The sequence below is a fragment of the Thalia democratica genome, chromosome 8 (assembly GCF_965202585.1).
Source record: "Thalia democratica chromosome 8, ktThaDemo2.hap1.1, whole genome shotgun sequence".
Lineage (NCBI taxonomy): Eukaryota > Metazoa > Chordata > Thaliacea > Salpida > Salpidae > Thalia > Thalia democratica.
In genome coordinates, this window is record NC_139172.1 from 15,616,760 (window position 1) to 15,635,803 (window position 19,044).

Sequence of the window (19,044 nt, forward strand, 5' to 3'; positions counted from 1 at the left end):
CCTAAATTTTCAATCATCAAGTTTTTCCAGATTATTTTATGTTTCCAGGTAGAATGGCCAACCTGCTGAGTTAGCCTGAGACTTTCACAACTTTTAAACTAGGGTGAGTAATCCTGAGTAGTCTAAAGTAACCTGAGATTATGACAGTCCTGTTATTAAATGTTAATAAACTAAGTACTTATGTAGTGGTTGCAGAAAAGTACAAAGAATAATGATATTTGAGCTGTAATGCTATAAAATAAATAAATATAGATGACAAAGTTAAAAAAACCTACAAATACAAAATAGTTAAGTCATATATTAATTTAAATGTACATACATTGATGTTTTGAAAATGTTTGGTAAACACAATGTAGTTTGGTACTTTTCCTCTAACAAAACAAAATGTAGCTTAATATTTTTTTAAGTCATTGACTGACATTGACTTTCTATATTAAATGTATGTATTAATTATGTAGAAACTTTTAATAGAAAAAATAAATCATTTTAAAATTTATTAAAAAATTTTATAAATTAGAATTATGTATTAAATGTTATTTAAAATAACTTGTTTGTTTGGCTTAATTATTTGGTGGCTAGTTGTAAGAAAGAAAACAAACAACTAAATTTCATATTATACTATGTCGTCAAAAAGTACGCACTACCCGTGCTAAGTACGCACTTTTTGGTCGGGTTCAATTTGCGTACTTAAGCGGTAGTGTACTGTACCTAAATCGCTTTTGTCTTATAAAACCTAAATACGTGTATATATTTTAAATATAAAAGTTTTAGTGGATGATTCTTTAAAAACATAAACTAACTTAATTCAAAGCGTAAATTAGTATATTTAAAGTAGTAATTTTTATATGAGCCTTTTTTATTTTACAAAATGATTTTTTTTTACTTTAAATTAAATACTTATCCTTTGAATACAATGTAGGTAAAGTATAACATTTATTTTAAAGAACATATTCTATTAATAAAAAGTATTTTTATAGGAAACATCGGCTTAAATTAAAACTGCCTAAATAAAAACTTTGTTTTTCGGTTTTCTGTAAATTTTTTAAAGTTTTAGGTTTTTTTGGTACAAATTACGTGTTATAGTTTTTCACAATCTTATTAGATCTTATTTTTCACAGTCTTGTTTAAAAGATTATTGACAAAAAAATACTTTTTTATCATTTTCTTTTACGTAATTAAGATTAAAACATCCCTTTGATCCCATCCCATCAACCAAAAACTAACTTTTTTTGAAACTAATTTTTAATGGTTTCTGACGGTTAAGTTTCTCTTTCAAAAATTTAAAGTAAAACCCTTCATATGAAATTGCACCTACTGGCATATACTCTATTGAGTATCATTTTTTATACAATCTCAGAAAATCGAGTATCCTAGCTTATAAAAGTTTATATATTTTTGGTGACGATAAAAATGTTTTACGACTGAAGAAATATAAAACTGAAATTTATAAACCATCCAAAATAAATTTTATATGTGCAGTTATGAAAAGTGATAACTTACAAACTTATATAGCTTAGTTGAAACTGTTAAAGCCAATTTTTCAAATTTTATATTTTAATAAAAGCTTTTTAAAATTGCACATAATTTAAGATTCAACTAATTTATGAATACTTTACAAATAAACTATTACAAATAAAAATCTTATAAATAGTGAACACTATTGATACTATGAAAAATATATTCTGTTTAAGTAATTTTTAAAATATTTATTTTTAAAAGCTGACGCAAAATTGAGGTATAGGAATAAGCTATATTTTAAAAGATAATATGGAAATGTTGGTTTTAGCTCAATTTTCTCTATTTTTTGTGTTAAGAAACATCTATAGACTGTTTAAGTTATATACTGTCTTACTATAAATTAAACAATTTGAAAATACTATTGAAATAAATATCCATAAAACTCTCATATTAAGTATACTTTACTTTGCTGAAGTGGCTACTTAAAATTTATAAGGGTTAAATTTAAACATTACAAAAATAAAAAACATTTTAGACCAGCTGTCGGTTGTCTACTGTTTCTACAAGAACTTTCATGCGATTTTTGAACTAATTGTAGTAATAGAAGTATAACTTTAAATCAAAATGTAGTATAAACAATAATTAAGCGCAAGTTAGTAGTAATTGTTAAAAGCACAAATTTAAGTTTTCAAGAGATATTTTTGTTTAAAAAAGAATGTTTTTACTTTACTTTTTAGCCATTCATCACGGGTTAAATATTTTTTATAACGGCCTGCGTACAATAGTTTACTGAACTCTGTTTAGACGCTTCGTTAACATTATAAATACATTTAAAATATTTTGACTATTCAAACAGTTATTAAAAGTTAAGCAACTGTTTTTTTTTTCAAAACAGATGATTGGAGAAAAAAACTGATAATTAATGTTGAAAACTATGTTAAACGCACGTTCTTTAGAACTTTTTTTATTTAGATAAATGTGCGAGAAACCCAATGCTGCAGTTGGATAATTTCAAAATAAACAATATCACACAGCAAGTTTATTTTTTAATTTAAGTTTCTACTACAAATTTCTATATTCAGTGGATGCCTTAAGTTATAAAGGTTTTCAAAATATCTGTTTGTAATTCTAATCACAGTAAAAATAGGTATAAATACTGCTTCTACTCAATAAGATAAAACTTTTCGAAGTGCACCATTAACCAAAAAAATAATATACCTTCTAATAAACTATCGATTTACAAATATTTCAAAATAATTTTGCTATCATTTTTTTGGAATAAATAGTATACTCTTTAGCGAATTTAAGATGACTTACTACCGGTAATATTGATTATAAGTAAATTAATAAAAAATAAATTTTTACAAACGAGGTAAATAAAACTATAAGAAATAGAAGTTTGCTAAAATAATGCTAATTGAAAAACTAACTTAATAAACCTATATGGCTTAGATTTTTTTAAACTTAACTTATGTTATAGCTATTTTAAACCCTTAAGTTTCATTTAATATGCTAAAGCATAAACACTTGCTTATTAATATTATTTTTTAGTAGTTGTACAACTATTTCAGTTAAGCAAGATAAATAATTCTATTTTAGAAAAGCTGTAATATCAATTTTATTTAATAGTCTAGGTCTCTTACGAAACATGTTTAGAGTTTATTATAAGTTGTATTTGTTTGACTTTGCGTAAAAAGACAGAATAAAACTAATTAGGATACTACAATACTGCAGAAATCAAAACTACTAGGATATAGGTAATGGAAATAAAACAACTGAAATATCTTAGTAGTTTAACTTTGAAGATTTTAGCCATTCTGAAGTGTTAGAAAACTGGATATGGTTATTTTAATTACAAAGCTAATTAAAAATTAAAATTTAACAACGTAATTTTTAACTAGATTTTTAAACACATATTTGTTTCAAATTTTACATAAAACATTAAGAAAAAGTTAAAATTTTTTTTTTTCCTTTTTAGCTCTTAACAAACTCAACTTCTCTAGACTTATTTACATAACTTATTCTAAATACTAGATGTATTCAGTATGAAATTTTTAAGTCTAAAACTTTAGATCGTTTAACTTTTTAAACTATTTTAAAGTAAAAATTTCGTTAAGGTTAAGCTCTAAATTCCAAAAAAATTGAAACAATAAAATGTTTTTAGAATATCTAAAAAACAACGGGATGATATTAATCTTATTAAATGATAACTGTATAAAAACTTATTAGGGTCTCTCTATCACGAAATAAACTCGATTAAAGAACAGTAAACATTTTATCTTATTTAATAGCTTAACCTCACATTTCTTTTAAATAACCCTTTTTTTCTAACAACAATTTAAAAGTTTATTTTCGACATTTTTTTACTTTAAATTACCCTTTAATCACAACTGTAACTTGACTTCATTTAAACATTGTATATATTTAAATTATTCTTTTTTTTTTCAATCTATTTTATAAGTCAATTGATATTAGTACTTTTCCAAGCTGATAGACATATCACTACTAAATGTCCTCTCCTTAACCATTGTGAGCTACATACTAATATATTCTTTTACTATCTGGTCTTATATATTTGAAAAATTTTTCAAATATATAAGACCAAGAATACATTTTTAAACAGTGTATGCTGTTTTTAAATTTTCATTCCATTCAAATTCTTATATCCTTATCTCCATGTTTTAAATTTCCATAATACACTAAAATTTCTTTTAGGTAAAATTCTAAAAGCCTCCAATCCTGTTTAAGCTACATTTTATCCAAAGTTTACTTATCCAATCCATACTCTAAATTATCCAAAATATTATCCAACTTAAATCCAAGCCAACATTGAGCTTGAGTCCAATGATCTAATAAAAATTAAACGATTAATAAAATCACTAGATATAGTTTATTACACTCTATGTTCAATAAAAAGTTAAATGGTAAAATAACACGAGAACATTTATACAAAATGATAAATATTTATAAAATGGTACTAAAATGTAGAATTAAATTTAATAACGTGAAAAGCGTACGTGATTTTTACCAAAACTTAAAATTACTTTGAAGATAAATCCATAGACATCCACAAGGCATATAAAACAAGGAAATCAAATATTTCTAATATCTAGGAGACGCAGATCTGGAGTAGCTTCTCTTCTGACGCGGGCTTCTGCTTTTGGATCTTGACCTTCCCCTGTACGATCTGCTCCTTGAACGAGATCTTGATCGGGACCTTGCTCCATCTTCCCGTACACGTATGTAAGCTGACTCGCCCTGTTTATAAAATTATAGTTTTAAAGTTTTCTTTTGTTGGTACTTCAGTTTGCAGGCAAATTATTTTCAGAAATGAATATATATTTTTCTGATAGTTTCAAAAAATTAAGATGTAGACTCTCAAGAAATTTCACTAAACTTAAGTTATGGAACATATGACCCAGTTATTAGTTAAAAATATAATGGGCAGAGGGGTATTCAATTTTTTTTTCTTTACAAAAAATAAAAATAGTGGACACCCTTTGTGAAAGCTTTTAGTACAAATTACAAGCCAGTTTTTATAGAATTTTATAATCTTATCCAATTTTTAAGATGTTTTAATTTTTTTTTTTAAGTTTCCGATACAAACATATGGACCGCAATTTTTTCAGGATTAATTTTTTCGGAACATTTTAAAAATCAATAAGAATCTATCTCCTTCATTTCTTAAGCTAGAGATCTCAAACTTTTAGGAAATGTTCCTTTTTAGTCTAAAAGACTTTTAATGTAGCAATTTTTAAAATATTTAAAAATTTCAGCGTTAAATCTATTTAAATTTTAGTAATGGACTTTCTGTGAATATTTGAAAAAGATTGGTTAAAAAATGAAGGAAGATATAGATTTTTAATGAAATTATCTTTTTTCGCGATTTTGGTTTGCACCTCCCATTACAAACCTATTGAGCACACCAACTTTGATCGCTTATATCTCAAAAGTTACTTCGAATTTTTAAAGCGATTTAAAATGTCTGATAGCTCAGATAAAACTCTACAAAATAAATCAACTTGTAAAAATTAAAGTGGACCCTCTCCTATGCCCTTCTCTAGGAGTAAAATATTTTTTATAAGCAAAATATCAGATACTTTGTTTTTTATGTAACTAAAAACATCTAGATTTAAAGAGTGATTAAATTTGAATTTATATTGTTTTAATAAAAAATTTGATGATAAGTTTAAAAAAATAAAAATAAAAATAAATTTTTATTTTTTTATATTCATGCATTGTTAAGTAAAAAAATCAAGTATATCTACAAATTACTAAAACAAAATCGCAGAAATACTGTTTTCTTGGCAATATTAAAGCTTAATCAGAAAATTATGTAATAAAAATTTCAGTTTAATTTGATGTAGATAGGTAATAATTTTTTTTTTAATTTAGCCAGCTGATGATAAAAAAACATTAAGTTTGTAATTTTTCATACATAACATATAAGAAAAAAAAATTAAAATTATAAACTTTTTAATATTTGATGACAAACAAATCTAAAAATTAATACTACTCTGTAAATTTAATTGAATATTATAAAAACTTTATTAAACAAAAAACCTTTCTACAAACAAATAAACACAGCTCTCTGAAATTTGCTAGTTGTTTCTTACATACTTCAAAGTCTAACATGCTGTAACAATTTTATTTGAAATTTGTATTTAATTGTAAGTTATTACTAACTATTTGATATTAATAGGGTTGCCAAAGGTTTTTTGAAATTTTTTCCAAGGTTTTTTTTTAGTTCTTTAATGGACAATTTATTTGTATAATTATATATATAATATTTGTATTAGTATAAAATTAATTCTAAGGAAAAAACAGTAATACATTAAATAGTATAAAAACATTGAAAAGATACTGTAAAGGTACTTTAAATGAGTTTTTTATATATAATGATACCTTTTTTATCTTTATGATATAATTTTCATATTTATTCAAAATCTCATTACTTTGGATGTTAAAATTATTTAAAACTCTAGACTTTCAGTGATTTTGTTGGAAATTTCAGGTTTCTCCAGTTTTTTTTTTTCAAATTTTTTAAACTCTAGGTTTTTCCAGATATCTTGGCAAACCTGTAATTAATTATAAAGGTTACAATAATAAACAACTTCAGACTTAGGGAATTAATAGTACCTCATTCAAGTAAAACATTTAAACATAAAATTACAATAGCTAAATATCAATATAACCTCATGAGAACGGAATTTAGTGTCATCAAGACTTTTCACTGCATATTTCATATCTTCTCTGTTTGTAAACTCAACAGTGCCAGTTCCATCTCTGTTAACATCTGCGTAACAAACATCACCTGCTTCACGCATGTGATCTTTTAAATCTTGCCAGCTTCCACTTTGGGGAATTCCTGTAATTTTATTTTAATTTTGTGTAAATACAAAAACCAACCATTCTAATTATATTAAATATTGATTTTTTTGTTACTTAATTTATTTAGTTTTTGATAAATTAGTGAAATATTATTTATAGTTAATGTTTTATTATTAGTTCAGTTTTACTTAGAAATATGATTTTAAGAAAATAACTAACCAGTGACAAGAACTCTATGTTCAGTTCTTCTTGATGGAGCAGCACCATGTCTAAATGAGTATGAGTTGTACTGTCTTGGCGGTCTACTAAAAGTATTTCTGTTGTCTCTATCATCTCTAGGATGCTCTACGCGCAGCCTATAGCCATCAAATGAGTAATTGTTGCGACCTGCCACTGCATCATCTGCATCTCTGTAACAAAAAAAAATATCTTAAAAAATAATTGCATTTGGAAATCAAGAATAACTCAGTAGATGGTAATATTTAAAATTCACACACTGGTCTTGTTAGAGATACATATTCTAGCTGTAACATAATAGTCTATCAGATTAAGGGCTGGAAAACTTAAAAGAACATTAGACTAAGTCAGCTAGGAATAGGAAAATAAAATAGTTATAAATACTTTCAAATCTTTCAAAAATAAATATTCAGATAGCCCTAGTTTTTAAAGGGTTGATAGAAGTTGTTTAATAAATTTTTCAGGTTTTCTAGTTTTTTTCCAATTTTTTAAAACTATAAGTTTTTTGTCTATTTCAAGTATAATGTCAAATTTTAGGTAAAAAACTGTTTTAAATAGTATAAAAATATTGAAATGATACTGAAATGCTAATTTAAAGAATTTCTTAATAATTTTTTTTATGATACCAAAAAAGCTTAATGTATTTGATTTTTTTTTTTGAATAATAACAACAGTTTCATAGTTTTACATGTAAAATTGTTTAAAATTTTAGATTTTAACAGGTTTTTTAGTGATTTTTGTTCAAAATTCCAGGTTTTTAGTTATTTTTACTTAAATTGTCAAACTTCAGGTTTTTCCAAGATTTCAGGTTTTTTGACAACCCCGTTTTTATTATATAATTTCAATTATAAAAAGCAACCAAAAAAATTCTTACAGTAAAACAATAAACTAACTTATAAATGTAATTTGTTTTTAAATTTTATTCTTTAAAAAATTTAATAAAAAAGAAAAAACATATAGATTACTTTAATTAACTTCACTTGACAAATACCAATTATTCAGAAAATTATTTCAGATCTTTTTTCAGAATAAAAAAAGGTCTATTTATTTAAAAGTCACTAGAAAAATAATTTGGTTTTGTAAAAGTAATATAAGTTTATTAAGAAATACTTATTTCAATCAAGTTGAAATAATAATTAAAACTACCTTGGATCATCAAACTCAACAAATGCAAATGGAGGACCTCTTCTTCCTTTAAGGGTGACACTCCTGATACGTCCGTACTTATAAAATAAATCCTCAATTTCTGACTCTCTCACATCTGGAGGAAGATTGCCAATATAGACCCTGCTGTCGTTGTCCATTTTCATTAAATAAAATGCTAATACCTGTGTAAGCTATAACATAATTCTTTATAGAAATTTTAACACACTGATAAATACCTTACTTTTTTCTAACCTACAGCTTTGATTAGTTTTTCATATCTTAGATTGATTTCTTTTTGAAATTGCATCTTATCATAAACTGATAAACTTTTTTTTTTAATAAACAGCAAATTACTTATAAAACATAAAATAAATTTTTGATTATATTCTTTATTAGTTTAGTTCAAGAACAGTATGCCTAAAAAATAATTAATCTTCTTAAGTTGATTTAAGCTGAATTTGGGAAGATTTTATAATTGGTCCTCTGTTGCTATTTACCTGCTCAAATAAACATATTATTAAACAAAAATACTATCCTTAATTATATAAAATTAATTAAACAGAATTAAAGAATAATTATTGAAGTATTTAAAGAAACATATTATTTTTTAGTAATGATAGCTGCATATAACAGAAAACCAAGTATAATATTTAATTACTTTTAAGTAGTATACCAAATGACAAGGTGTCCACTAGTTTTTTTAGAAACTGCTTTCAAGATTACATTTTTTCTAGCAGGTATTTAAAAGTTTAGTCTTTTACCATTTTGGTAGAAAATAATTATAAAGTTAAAAATATATTTAAGTTACTGAAAAGAAAATATAAAGCATTTTATATTTTTTTATTCACTTTTTCACAATTTGATCTTATTTTCTAGAGTTTTGACTAAGCTACAAGTTGTTTTTACATATTTTAAAAGTTAAAAATAATTTTTGAGATATAGCAGGTCAAAGTCAGAGGCAACAATAGGTTCCTTATGGAAGAGCAAACTAAAACAGCAAAAAAGACTATTTCACTAAAAATCTATCTACTCCTACGTTTTTTGAAATAAATACCTTGAACTCTTAGGAAATGTTCCAAGCAACATATAGAAAATTTGGTAGGAAAGAATTATAAAAAAATTAAAAAAATAATTTTATAAAATAAAATGTTCATTTTTGTTTTTACACTTAAAACAGTTATACATACAAAAAAAAAATTATTAAAATTATTTCTGACCAAATTTTCTAAATATTGCAAGGAACATTTCCTGAAAGTTTGAGGTAATTATCTTAAAAACCTCAGGCGGAAATAGATTTATAGTGATTTCTAGTTATTTGTCGTTTTAGTTTGAACCTCTTATAAGAAACCTATTGTAATCTTCGACTTTGACCTGCTATATCTCAAAAAATATTTTGAATTTAAAAAATCTGGAAAAAGCAACTAGTAGCTTAGTTAAAACTCTATAAAAACTGTGAAAAAAGTGATTACCCCTTATGCCCTTTATTTAGACATATTATAAGAGAAAGTTGAAATACTCAAGAATTATGTAGTGGTTGATAAAATTGATTCATCAGTTTCTAAACACAGGGTTGCACTGGTTTTTTAAGAAATTTCTTACAGTTAGTACACATTTTTGGGTCTATTTTTAGTTTAAAATTACTTTTAAGGTTAAAAAACTATGTTTAGTTGTATAACAACATTGAAAGGATACTGTAAAGCTACTTCAACATAATTTCAAAAAAAATTTGATGCAGACAAAAAGTTCTTATTTTTTATTAGATTTTGTGTCAAATCAACATTTTGCTAAAAAACATGTAAAAATTGCTTGAAATTACAGATTTTTTAGTCTAAAATATCAAATTACAGGGTTTTCTAGGATTCTAGGTTTTTTGGCAACCCTGTAAACAGTAGAATTTATAACATAGTAATTTATAAATGCCAAAAAACAATTTATGGAGCCAAAAATGTGCAGAAATCTGCTATAACATAATATAAATTTATCAAATTTATTACAAACTAGTATTGTAAAGTAAAATTATTTTCAACTATTTAATCATCTATGTCTTGCAAAATTTTCTTTATTAATATTTCAATGAACATAAAGTATAATAGTTTGAATATCTTCTACAAAAAACTAAATAACTCTTTAATTTGTTCCTTTTTAATATATTAACATACAAATTAGAAGTATTTTTTAACTAAATTTTGAAACAATGGTACCATATACATGTTAGACATAATTTACAAATAAAACAACGCATAAACATCATTGTTAGTAGTGTCCTTGACATAGTAGTATCTTGACATAGTGCGTCCTGGACAAGACATTAAACTGTATCCGTGGTGTATGACTCGATAACCGAAAGGTTTTTCGTATACCATGTCCTAAGACTAAACTTTTTGAGCGCAATTTTAATCGTTCAATTAGCCAAAACAATTTTATTGAAATTAGTGTTGGGTTCTAGTATTTTGAGTAGAATCTTTAAAATATTAAAAGCTTTTATTGTGGTTGATTACGATTGGAGGATCTTAACATAAAAAATCCAAAATAGTACTAGCCTATGTGCAAAGCTACGTATCAGTCAAAGTTGTATTAGAAAAAAACAAAAATGTATGGCACATGGTATACTCGCAATTCTCACCCGTGCACAATTCCCACCCGAATAACTTCCCACACGATCAATTCCCACCTAAACAATCCCTACCTAAAACTGTTTTTTGTTATTTTTTTTACTATTACTGTTACTCCAATTTTTTATCCTTGGTCGATAATTCATTTTATTTATTTACTTTTATTTATTGTTTTCTTTGAATTTATTGAGTGAGAATAAGTTTGTGTGGGAACTGTGTGCGGGTTGGAACGGAGCGTGTTTAATGGGATATATAACTTTGCTTTAATGAGTTGTTTTGTTACTTATGCATAGTCCTAGACATAACATTAAACTGTTCTGGTGCATGACTCGATAACCGAAAGGTTTTTTTCGTGCACCAGGTCCTTTGACCGAGCTTTTTGAGTGTTTTTTGTCGTTCAATAAACAATATATGCAAGGGCTAAAAGATCTCGTTGAAACGTCGAGGTGTTTTCCCTAGTGTTTGCTGATTCAGCAAAATAAAAAAGCTTTTATCATGTTTTTTTTAATTTAATTAATTAAAAAATATTTTTTGTAAAACTTTTCATATTCTTTTGTAAGGTGGGTTAGGGATAAAGGTATAATTTTTTTTAATAAAAAAAAAAGCATTAAAAATTTTGCTGACTCATCAAATATTAGGGAAAAGACCTCCACATTACAATCGGACCCAGGCTGAAGATAACTATTTTTAACGTTCAGGGTATATTGAACAAAAACGAAAAATTGCTCAAAATGTTTTGGTTCAAACCTGGATACGCAAAATGACCTCTGACGAATAACTCTTTAGGCAAGCAAGAATATAAACGAAATAAAAAATAATTCTAAAACTAGAAATTTTTGTTATACAAGTCATAACTACTTTTTTTCTGAGCTTAGCTTTGTTATATAGCGTCCTGGACAAGACATGAAACTTTATCCGAGGTATACGACTCAGTACCAAAATATTTTTCGTACAACTTGTCCTTAGACCAAGTTTTTGAGAGAATTTTGTCGTTCAAAAAACCAAAATTAAAACATTTAACGGCCCATATTTTATCGTAAGTATTTTTTGTAAAGATCTTTCAATTAATACATTTAATTACAATATTTAAGTTAGAATAAACTGAAAAACGTTTAATAAAATCAATTTCATTAGAAATTTAAAAAAATAAAATGACGTAATGATTGAACAACTTAAATTCAAATTTAAATAAGATCTGCTGCAAGAACAATGTTAATGTTTACTTTTATGATACAAAAACATATAAAATTTTGAATCAAATTAAAAACATACAATAATAAAATTTAACTTAAAAAGTATTTGAAAATTTTTATCATAAAACTACTTAATTAAAATTTAAAATAACTTTAAACTTAAAACATTTGTTTATTACTATCAAAACATTAAAGTTAGCTGGTTACAAATTATTTTTAAATTTAAACATAAACAGACTTAACTCATGCACATACGGATTTTCAACATCTAATATTCTTTTCTGAGTTTTTAGTTCTATTACACTATCATCAATTTTTTTATAATGTATGCAACTAAGTGCTCTGTTTATATAACACTGATATCATTATACATTTTTTATTTGCTTTTCCCCAGCACAACAAGCCATATCTAATTTTGATCAAAAGCAAAGAATTAAAGATCTAATATAATGCTTTTTCATTTAAGAAGTGTCTCGTTTTATATAATACACCCAATGTTTTTTGTAATTTTGTTGTTCTAGTTTCTATGTGAAATTCTGACTATTTTAAATTTATGTCTATAATTATTCCAAAAAATTTACAGCTATTTGTGTTTGTTATAATTGTTTTTATTAGGTTTTTATTGTATTTTTACATTAAGATCTACATTTTTCAAAAAACTATTTTTTGATTGATGTAGATTGTAGAATCATGCATCTGGTTTTATTAAGGTTTAGTTTCAGTTTGTTTCCTATTAGCCAATAAACTTAACTCAATTTTTTTTTGTATCACATTCATTACTAGACGAATTTACAAATCAAAAAGTGTTTTGTCTTTCACTTATGTGAATAAAAAAGTTAAAACTTTGAACAATGAAATAGCTTTATGGCGGTATAAACACCAATAATGTATTAATATAAAACTAGTTATGTTTACGTGGTTTAGTAATACTGAGTTCTTAAATACGTGGTCTCCAAGCACTTAAGCTAAACTGCAAACCTTACTTACGAGAAGCTTACAATGCTAAAGTTACAAATGTTGGTCGTATTTAAAGTAATTTATTCCTAAGTTATAAATTAAAACACACTAATAATCAATGTAATTTTCTTTATCATAAAATAATAATTTTAAGATTTCAAGAAAGAAACTGTATTAAACCACAATACAAGTAAAAATTTAAAAAAGTATCAATAATCGTAAAATTCTAGAAAATGCTAACAGTTTAGAGACGGATTAATGTTCGCTATTTGATATTTTTTATTCTCGACTCTAGATGCTCGAAACTAGATGCTTGATATTGAATGCTCGATAATCTTAAATTCGTAGCTACATCACTAGATGTTGAATTTAACTTGATGATGAGTTGATCCTGCACACTTCAATTTATTATCGTAACTTTAAACGGTACACTTCCCACAGCAGAATGTAAAACTAACGCGTTTTGAAAGACAAACGCTAATATACACGCATTCAAAGAAGTTTAATTCTTTGAAATAAAAACAATAGTGTTTGTTTTTATTTTCAAAAACGTCGGAAAACTTATGGAATATTTATCTTTATAGATTTTTTTGTTCTAGAACAGATTCTTTATAAAATCTGTAAATTAATGTACGTCTTTGGCACAGCAGGGTTGCTTAAATTTAATGATTAAAGTGTTCTTAATGTTGAATTAATGTTGCTTTGACTTTAAACGTCACGCTCGAGTAATTTTTGGCGACTTTTTGATAGAAATCTGGTTATTAAGCTTTATGGCCTTTTTTAATATTTAAAGTTAGTTTACCAATGATAGGATTAGTTACACAAATATAATTTTTTTCGCTTATTTTTTCTGTAATCGTTCGTATTTATGCGAGCCGTTCAACTTATTTTTAATGATATCGTCAATCGATTATATTTGTCAATCTAATGACGTCGCGGTTTGAAGCACTAAAGGTACTTTTTTTAATGGGTAGGTGTCAGAAAAGCACAGCGTCACTTTAGCACGTGGTGACACTTTAGCACGGAGTGACACTTTAGCGCGGGGTGACACTTTAGCACGGAGTGACACTTTAGCGCGGGGTGACACGTTAGCACGGAGTGACACGTTAGCACGGAGTGTCACTCAAGCACGGAGTGGCTTTTTAGCACAGCGTCACTTTAGCACAGAGTGACACTTTAGCACAGAGTGACACTTTCGCACGACGTCACTTTAGCACGGAGTGACACTTTAGCATGGGGTGACACTTTAGCACGGCGTCACTTTGGCACATAGTGACTTATTAGCGCAGCTTCACTTTTGTACAATCGGTACTTTTATGCAATTAAATTAAATAGTAATAAGAATATATTTGATAAAGTGTTTAAAACTTAGCTTTACTTATTCAGCATCCTGTTGATTAAGAATTTTAGGCACTTTAAGCTGTGAAATTAAAGGGAAGTATTTTTACCAAAGTTATTTTTATTTTAATTATAGTTAAACAAGGAGTAAATTTAAGACAAAGCTTGATGGCCTTTTTAAGTTAATTAAGATTTATAATTAGAGAAATCATTCGTAGGTAGTAATAAGTGTTAACATCTTTAGTAGGCTATATTCTTTGAGAAGTACTATACTTAATACCAAAAAAAAGTACTAGAAAACAAAAACTTTATAAATAACTGGTAATTAAACAATTAAATACTTAAACTAAAGTTCTTAAAATTATACTATTTTAATACAAACAATAGAATATTATTACTTGGTTGACAAGGTTGGATTAAATACTTTATTAATGTAAAACACAAGTTAGTTTTATAAAACTTTTTAAATTTTATTCTACATGTTGAGTTTTTATAATTTTAATGTATGTGCGAATAAAAAAGAGTGTTAGTCCATATTAAAGTGACGCCGTGCTAAAGTGTCACTCCGTGCTAATATGTCACTCCGTGCTAAAGTGACGCCGTGCTAATATGTCACTCCGTGCTAAAGTGACGCCGTGCTAAAGTGACGCCGTGCTAAAGTGACACTCCGTGCTAAAGTGTCGCTCCGTGCTAAAGTTTCACCCCGTGCTATATTGTCACTTTGTGCTAAAGTGTCACTCCGTGCCAAAGTGTCACTCTGTGCTAAAGTGTCACCCCGTGCTAAAGTGTCACTCTGTGCTAAAGTGTCACCCGTGCTTTTCTGACCCGTTTCCGTTTTTAAATATCTTTGTGGGGATTTAAGAAAAAATCTTTTCTATAGAAATAAAATTAAACAATTTGCTTGTTACAAGTACGTGGGTCCTGAATGATATTTTTGCTATATATTTATGAAAAATAAAGTTAAATAGTATTTTGATAAACTCAGATAAGATGCGCAGACTTTACTGTTAATTCAAAGAATGTTCAATGTATTACAAAATGTTTTGATAATTAACTTGATCAAAAGTCTTGATTAGTCTTGATCAAAAGAAAGGATAATAAATTTATCACGTAGGTATTCAGAAAACCTTCGTTCACGGGTCAATATCTTAATTTCCAATCTTACTGTAGCAAGAGGAGAAAAAAATAGTTTAATTAAAACCTTATTTCACAGAGCTAAAAAAATATGTTCTTCAGAAGTTTTTGAGATCGAACTTAATGTTATAAAATAAATGCTAATAAAGAACGGAATATACTAATCCTTGGTTGATAGAGTTTTTAAAAACTGAACTATAAGATTAAATTACATAAAACCTTACGGTTTTGTGAAGTGTCCAGTTCTTTTAATTTTGCCTTATGCAGGTGAAAAATCGACTTAGATTAAAAGAAACATAAAGAAGTTAACGGAAAAAGTATATTGTCTTGCTAAACCTAGAGTTATTTTTACATCAAGTTCTGTTTTGAGTCCTAAAGGTAAAGACCTCTAAAAGTTGCGTGTTTTACACGTTTGGATGCTGTTGTTCAAACAGTTATACTGTTCAAACCTCTAGGCACCTTGAAACCAGAATTAAAGAGCACATTCCAAAGTGTGTAAGTGATCATATTAGCAATCAACCAAAGACAATTAATATAGCAACTTCAAATGCTATAAAAAGATATTCAATATCAGAACATTTAATTAAAAATTATATTTGTTGAAAAAGTTACAACGAAATAAAATCTAGAATATTAAAAAGTTGTGACAATATTTTTGATCTGATCAAAATTTAAGCCACAAACATTCATTTAAATAAACCAAAGTTATGTAAGCAGAGAGAATTTGATTATTCGTTATCCTTGTTAAGTTATCTAGTTATCTTAGGTCATGTTTAATTATGTTTATTTAGAATTTTAACTACTTTTTTGTTTTGTTTTTTCCTTGATTAACTAATTTCTGATGCAATTATAAGGCTATATAAGTTTAAAATTTTCTTTATTTTGTATCAATTGTAACACACTAATGAAAATTTTTGAAATATATTTGTGTTAAGTAAAATACCTTGTATACTTTAAATTAACTTGAAAACATTTATATTAAAATAAGATTTAAATTAATTTGGCATACTGTAAAGAAAATTAAGACTAAAGTTAATGTTTTACTTATTTTATAATAAATAACTCTTTAAGTATAGCTACGCAAGCTTTACAAGCCATTAAGCCGAGTTTTATGCTTTAAAAGTCGTGTTTTGTAAATAATCAACCGTCCAGTTAATGAAATCGTTATAAATGATAGACTCAAACATGAATAGACCAATGTTGTAAAAATATTTCATAAGTGTAATTAACTATACAGGTTGTAAATCTCAACGATTTTATATTAAACGTTAACAACATGTTACATAATGCTAAAAAAATTAATTTTTAGTTTTGCTTTATTTGCTAAAATACAGTGTTTTAAATATGTGATATAAGGCAACAAAAACCTAATTACAATAAATTTTCTACACTGAAAAAACTTAATTGTTTTGAAATTTAGCTTTTTTAGTAAATTTATTACAAACTGTTTATTCTTAAATAAATTAAAATAAAATAAAAATTTGTAAAATATCTTTTACTCTAAATAATCTTTTTTTAAAGAAAACATGTTATATGATTTTTTAATCTAGTTTTATAGTTGTAAAAAAAAACTTGAATTTATAAGTATTTAAAATAACTGATTAGTATTTACTTAATAATATTTTAAACAGAAGAAAACGTATAGTTTGACTATAAATTTAAACATAATTAAAAAGTTAAAATAAAATAACAAAATATACTGGTACAAACAAGTTTACAAATTTTTGTTTCATAATTTAAAGCTAATGAGTATAGATCTTAGAGTAAAATAATGAAAAATGTCGTAGATCTAGACTTATTTTTAAATAGAACTGTAATTAAAATTCTTTTTATTTTCCTCTATACTTATAAAAATTTATTTTATACAAAACTAAGATAAAAGTCATCAAAAAGCATATAAAAATTGAGCATAATGATTTTTTTTTACAAAACATTAAATATAATTTTGCACGAAAACTTTAGTAAAGGTCATGAAATTATTAAAATTATCATTACTATTATTATTACATTTAAAAATAGAAAAATATTTGAAAAACTATAAGAAAGATGTAAACGTTTGATTAAACTTACAAGGTTTGAAAAAATCAAAAACTAGTGAGCATAATAAAAACTACTCGGTTACTTTGAAAATTAAGAATAAGTTTTTACCGTTAAACAACTTTATATTTATTAATTCAGTATTTTTGTTCTCTGTTCCTTTTCAAATGTTTTTATTTTATTTTTTATAATATTTTAGTTCTTTATGCCAGGTTTTGCTGACTGTATAAAGATTAAAATTATTTAGTTACATTATAAAATATACGACGATAAAACTGTCTAAAATTTCCAATAAAAAGTTTAATCCTGATGCCTAAAAAGCATTTTTTTGTTCTAATTTATATATTTTTTATTCCATTTTGAATTTTTTGAAGTTATAACATTAATAAAGTGTTATATCATAATTAGCTAAATTGCTTAAGAATAATTTTTTTTTTTTTTTATCTTTGTACGTAATTTTAAACTCACGTAAGCTTTAACTACTTAAGAAATAGTTATGTTATGCTTTTGTAAAGTTTTTATATAATCTATTTATCCAGGATAATACATTAAACTGTATTCGTGTTGTAAGACTCGATATCCGAAAGGTTCTTTCATACACCAGGTCCTTGGAACAAACTTTTTGAGCTTTATTTTTTGTTCCGTAAACTTAGATAATATTATGTTTAGTATCTACATTTCATAACTGTCAACAATGTTTAAAAAATTTGTTAAAATGGGTATTTTGATCAGCAATTCTTTTTTATGTTTATATTTTACGGTTACAATAACATTTATTTTACAACTAAAAAGTTTTTTTAAATTTATAATTAGTTTAAAATATTTGAACCTTAAACTTATGTTTAAATATAAAATATGTATATAGTATCTTAGCAAATTTTTAATTTTTTAAATTCATAAACTTCTCTAAAAAGCTTTCCATGACAGCTTTAGTGCATTTTAAATAACTTATTTAGTTATAGGTAAAAATAAAATCTTTGGCACGGTGAAACTTATAATATTAAGTATTAGAAGAAATAATGCAGGTAAAAGTTTTAAATTTGTGATATCAAAAACTTAAAGTTTTTCATACTTTACAGTAAAACATTTTACTCTTAAATCCAGTTGATTACAAATTTTCATTGAAAACGCTAACAGACTTTTTTTTATATTAATGTCAAATATCAACCTAATCTTTTAATAATACTAAAAATATGTACGTACATAAAAAGACTTTGTTGATTTAATTTAATGTTTTACGTAGTCAACTCGATTATAACTTAAAATATGTTTAAATTTTTCACAGAGAAGAGAGTTAAAGTTAAAGAATTTTTTTTTTGACTTCGACAATTAGAAGGATTTAATTCTAACTGGTATAGAATACTACATTAGCCACATATTAAACGTGAATAAGTTTTTTAAACAGAATTATTTTTCATTTGAAGTCAGAGAAACCAAACTGAGTTATTAAGTTATAATTAGAACATACGTAAAAAGTTAACAATCTAGGTTGTTCGTCAGTAAGAACAAAACTAATCGATTAAATACAATTATTGCTGTCGTTTTATCTTAAAATGCTAGATATGTAGTGATCATTACTAAATGAATAATTATTTTTTGAG

At 25.5% G+C, this 19,044-nt stretch overlaps 1 protein-coding gene across 2 annotated transcripts; it reads right to left on the reverse strand.

Annotated features, from left to right (window-relative positions):
• Positions 1-3,693: 3,693 nt before the first annotated feature.
• LOC145843375 (serine/arginine-rich splicing factor 1B-like) lies at positions 3,694-8,359 on the reverse strand. Of its 2 annotated transcripts, XR_014370237.1 has the most exons (5): positions 8,173-8,359; positions 7,009-7,199; positions 6,654-6,826; positions 4,503-4,716; positions 3,694-4,307 (listed from the first exon to the last, which is right to left on the reverse strand). XR_014370237.1 is itself a non-coding variant. In XM_082950840.1 (4 exons), exons 1-4 carry the CDS (start codon positions 8,334-8,336, stop codon positions 4,561-4,563), a joined length of 684 nt encoding a protein of 227 aa, XP_082806966.1. In that variant the 5' UTR covers positions 8,337-8,359; the 3' UTR covers positions 4,332-4,560. The 2 variants fall into 2 exon arrangements, 1 of the variants encoding a protein (XP_082806966.1); XM_082950840.1 differs by lacking the exon at positions 3,694-4,307 and having other exon boundaries at positions 4,332-4,716.
• Between the last annotated feature and the right edge of the window lie 10,685 nt (positions 8,360-19,044).

What these genes read in the sequence shown, in the direction of transcription:
- LOC145843375 (XM_082950840.1), bottom strand. Translation starts at nt 8,336, where the DNA reads ATGAAAATGGACAACGACAGCAGGGTCTATATTGGCAATCTTCCTCCA. An exon ending in GTTGAGTTTGATGATCCAAG is followed by an intron (nt 7,200 to 8,172) that starts GTAGTTTTAATT and finishes TTTTTGTTACAG; the next exon opens with AGATGCAGATGATGCAGTGG. An exon ending in CTAAATTCCGTTCTCATGAG is followed by an intron (nt 4,717 to 6,653) that starts GTTATATTGATA and finishes TTTTATAAACAG; the next exon opens with GGCGAGTCAGCTTACATACG.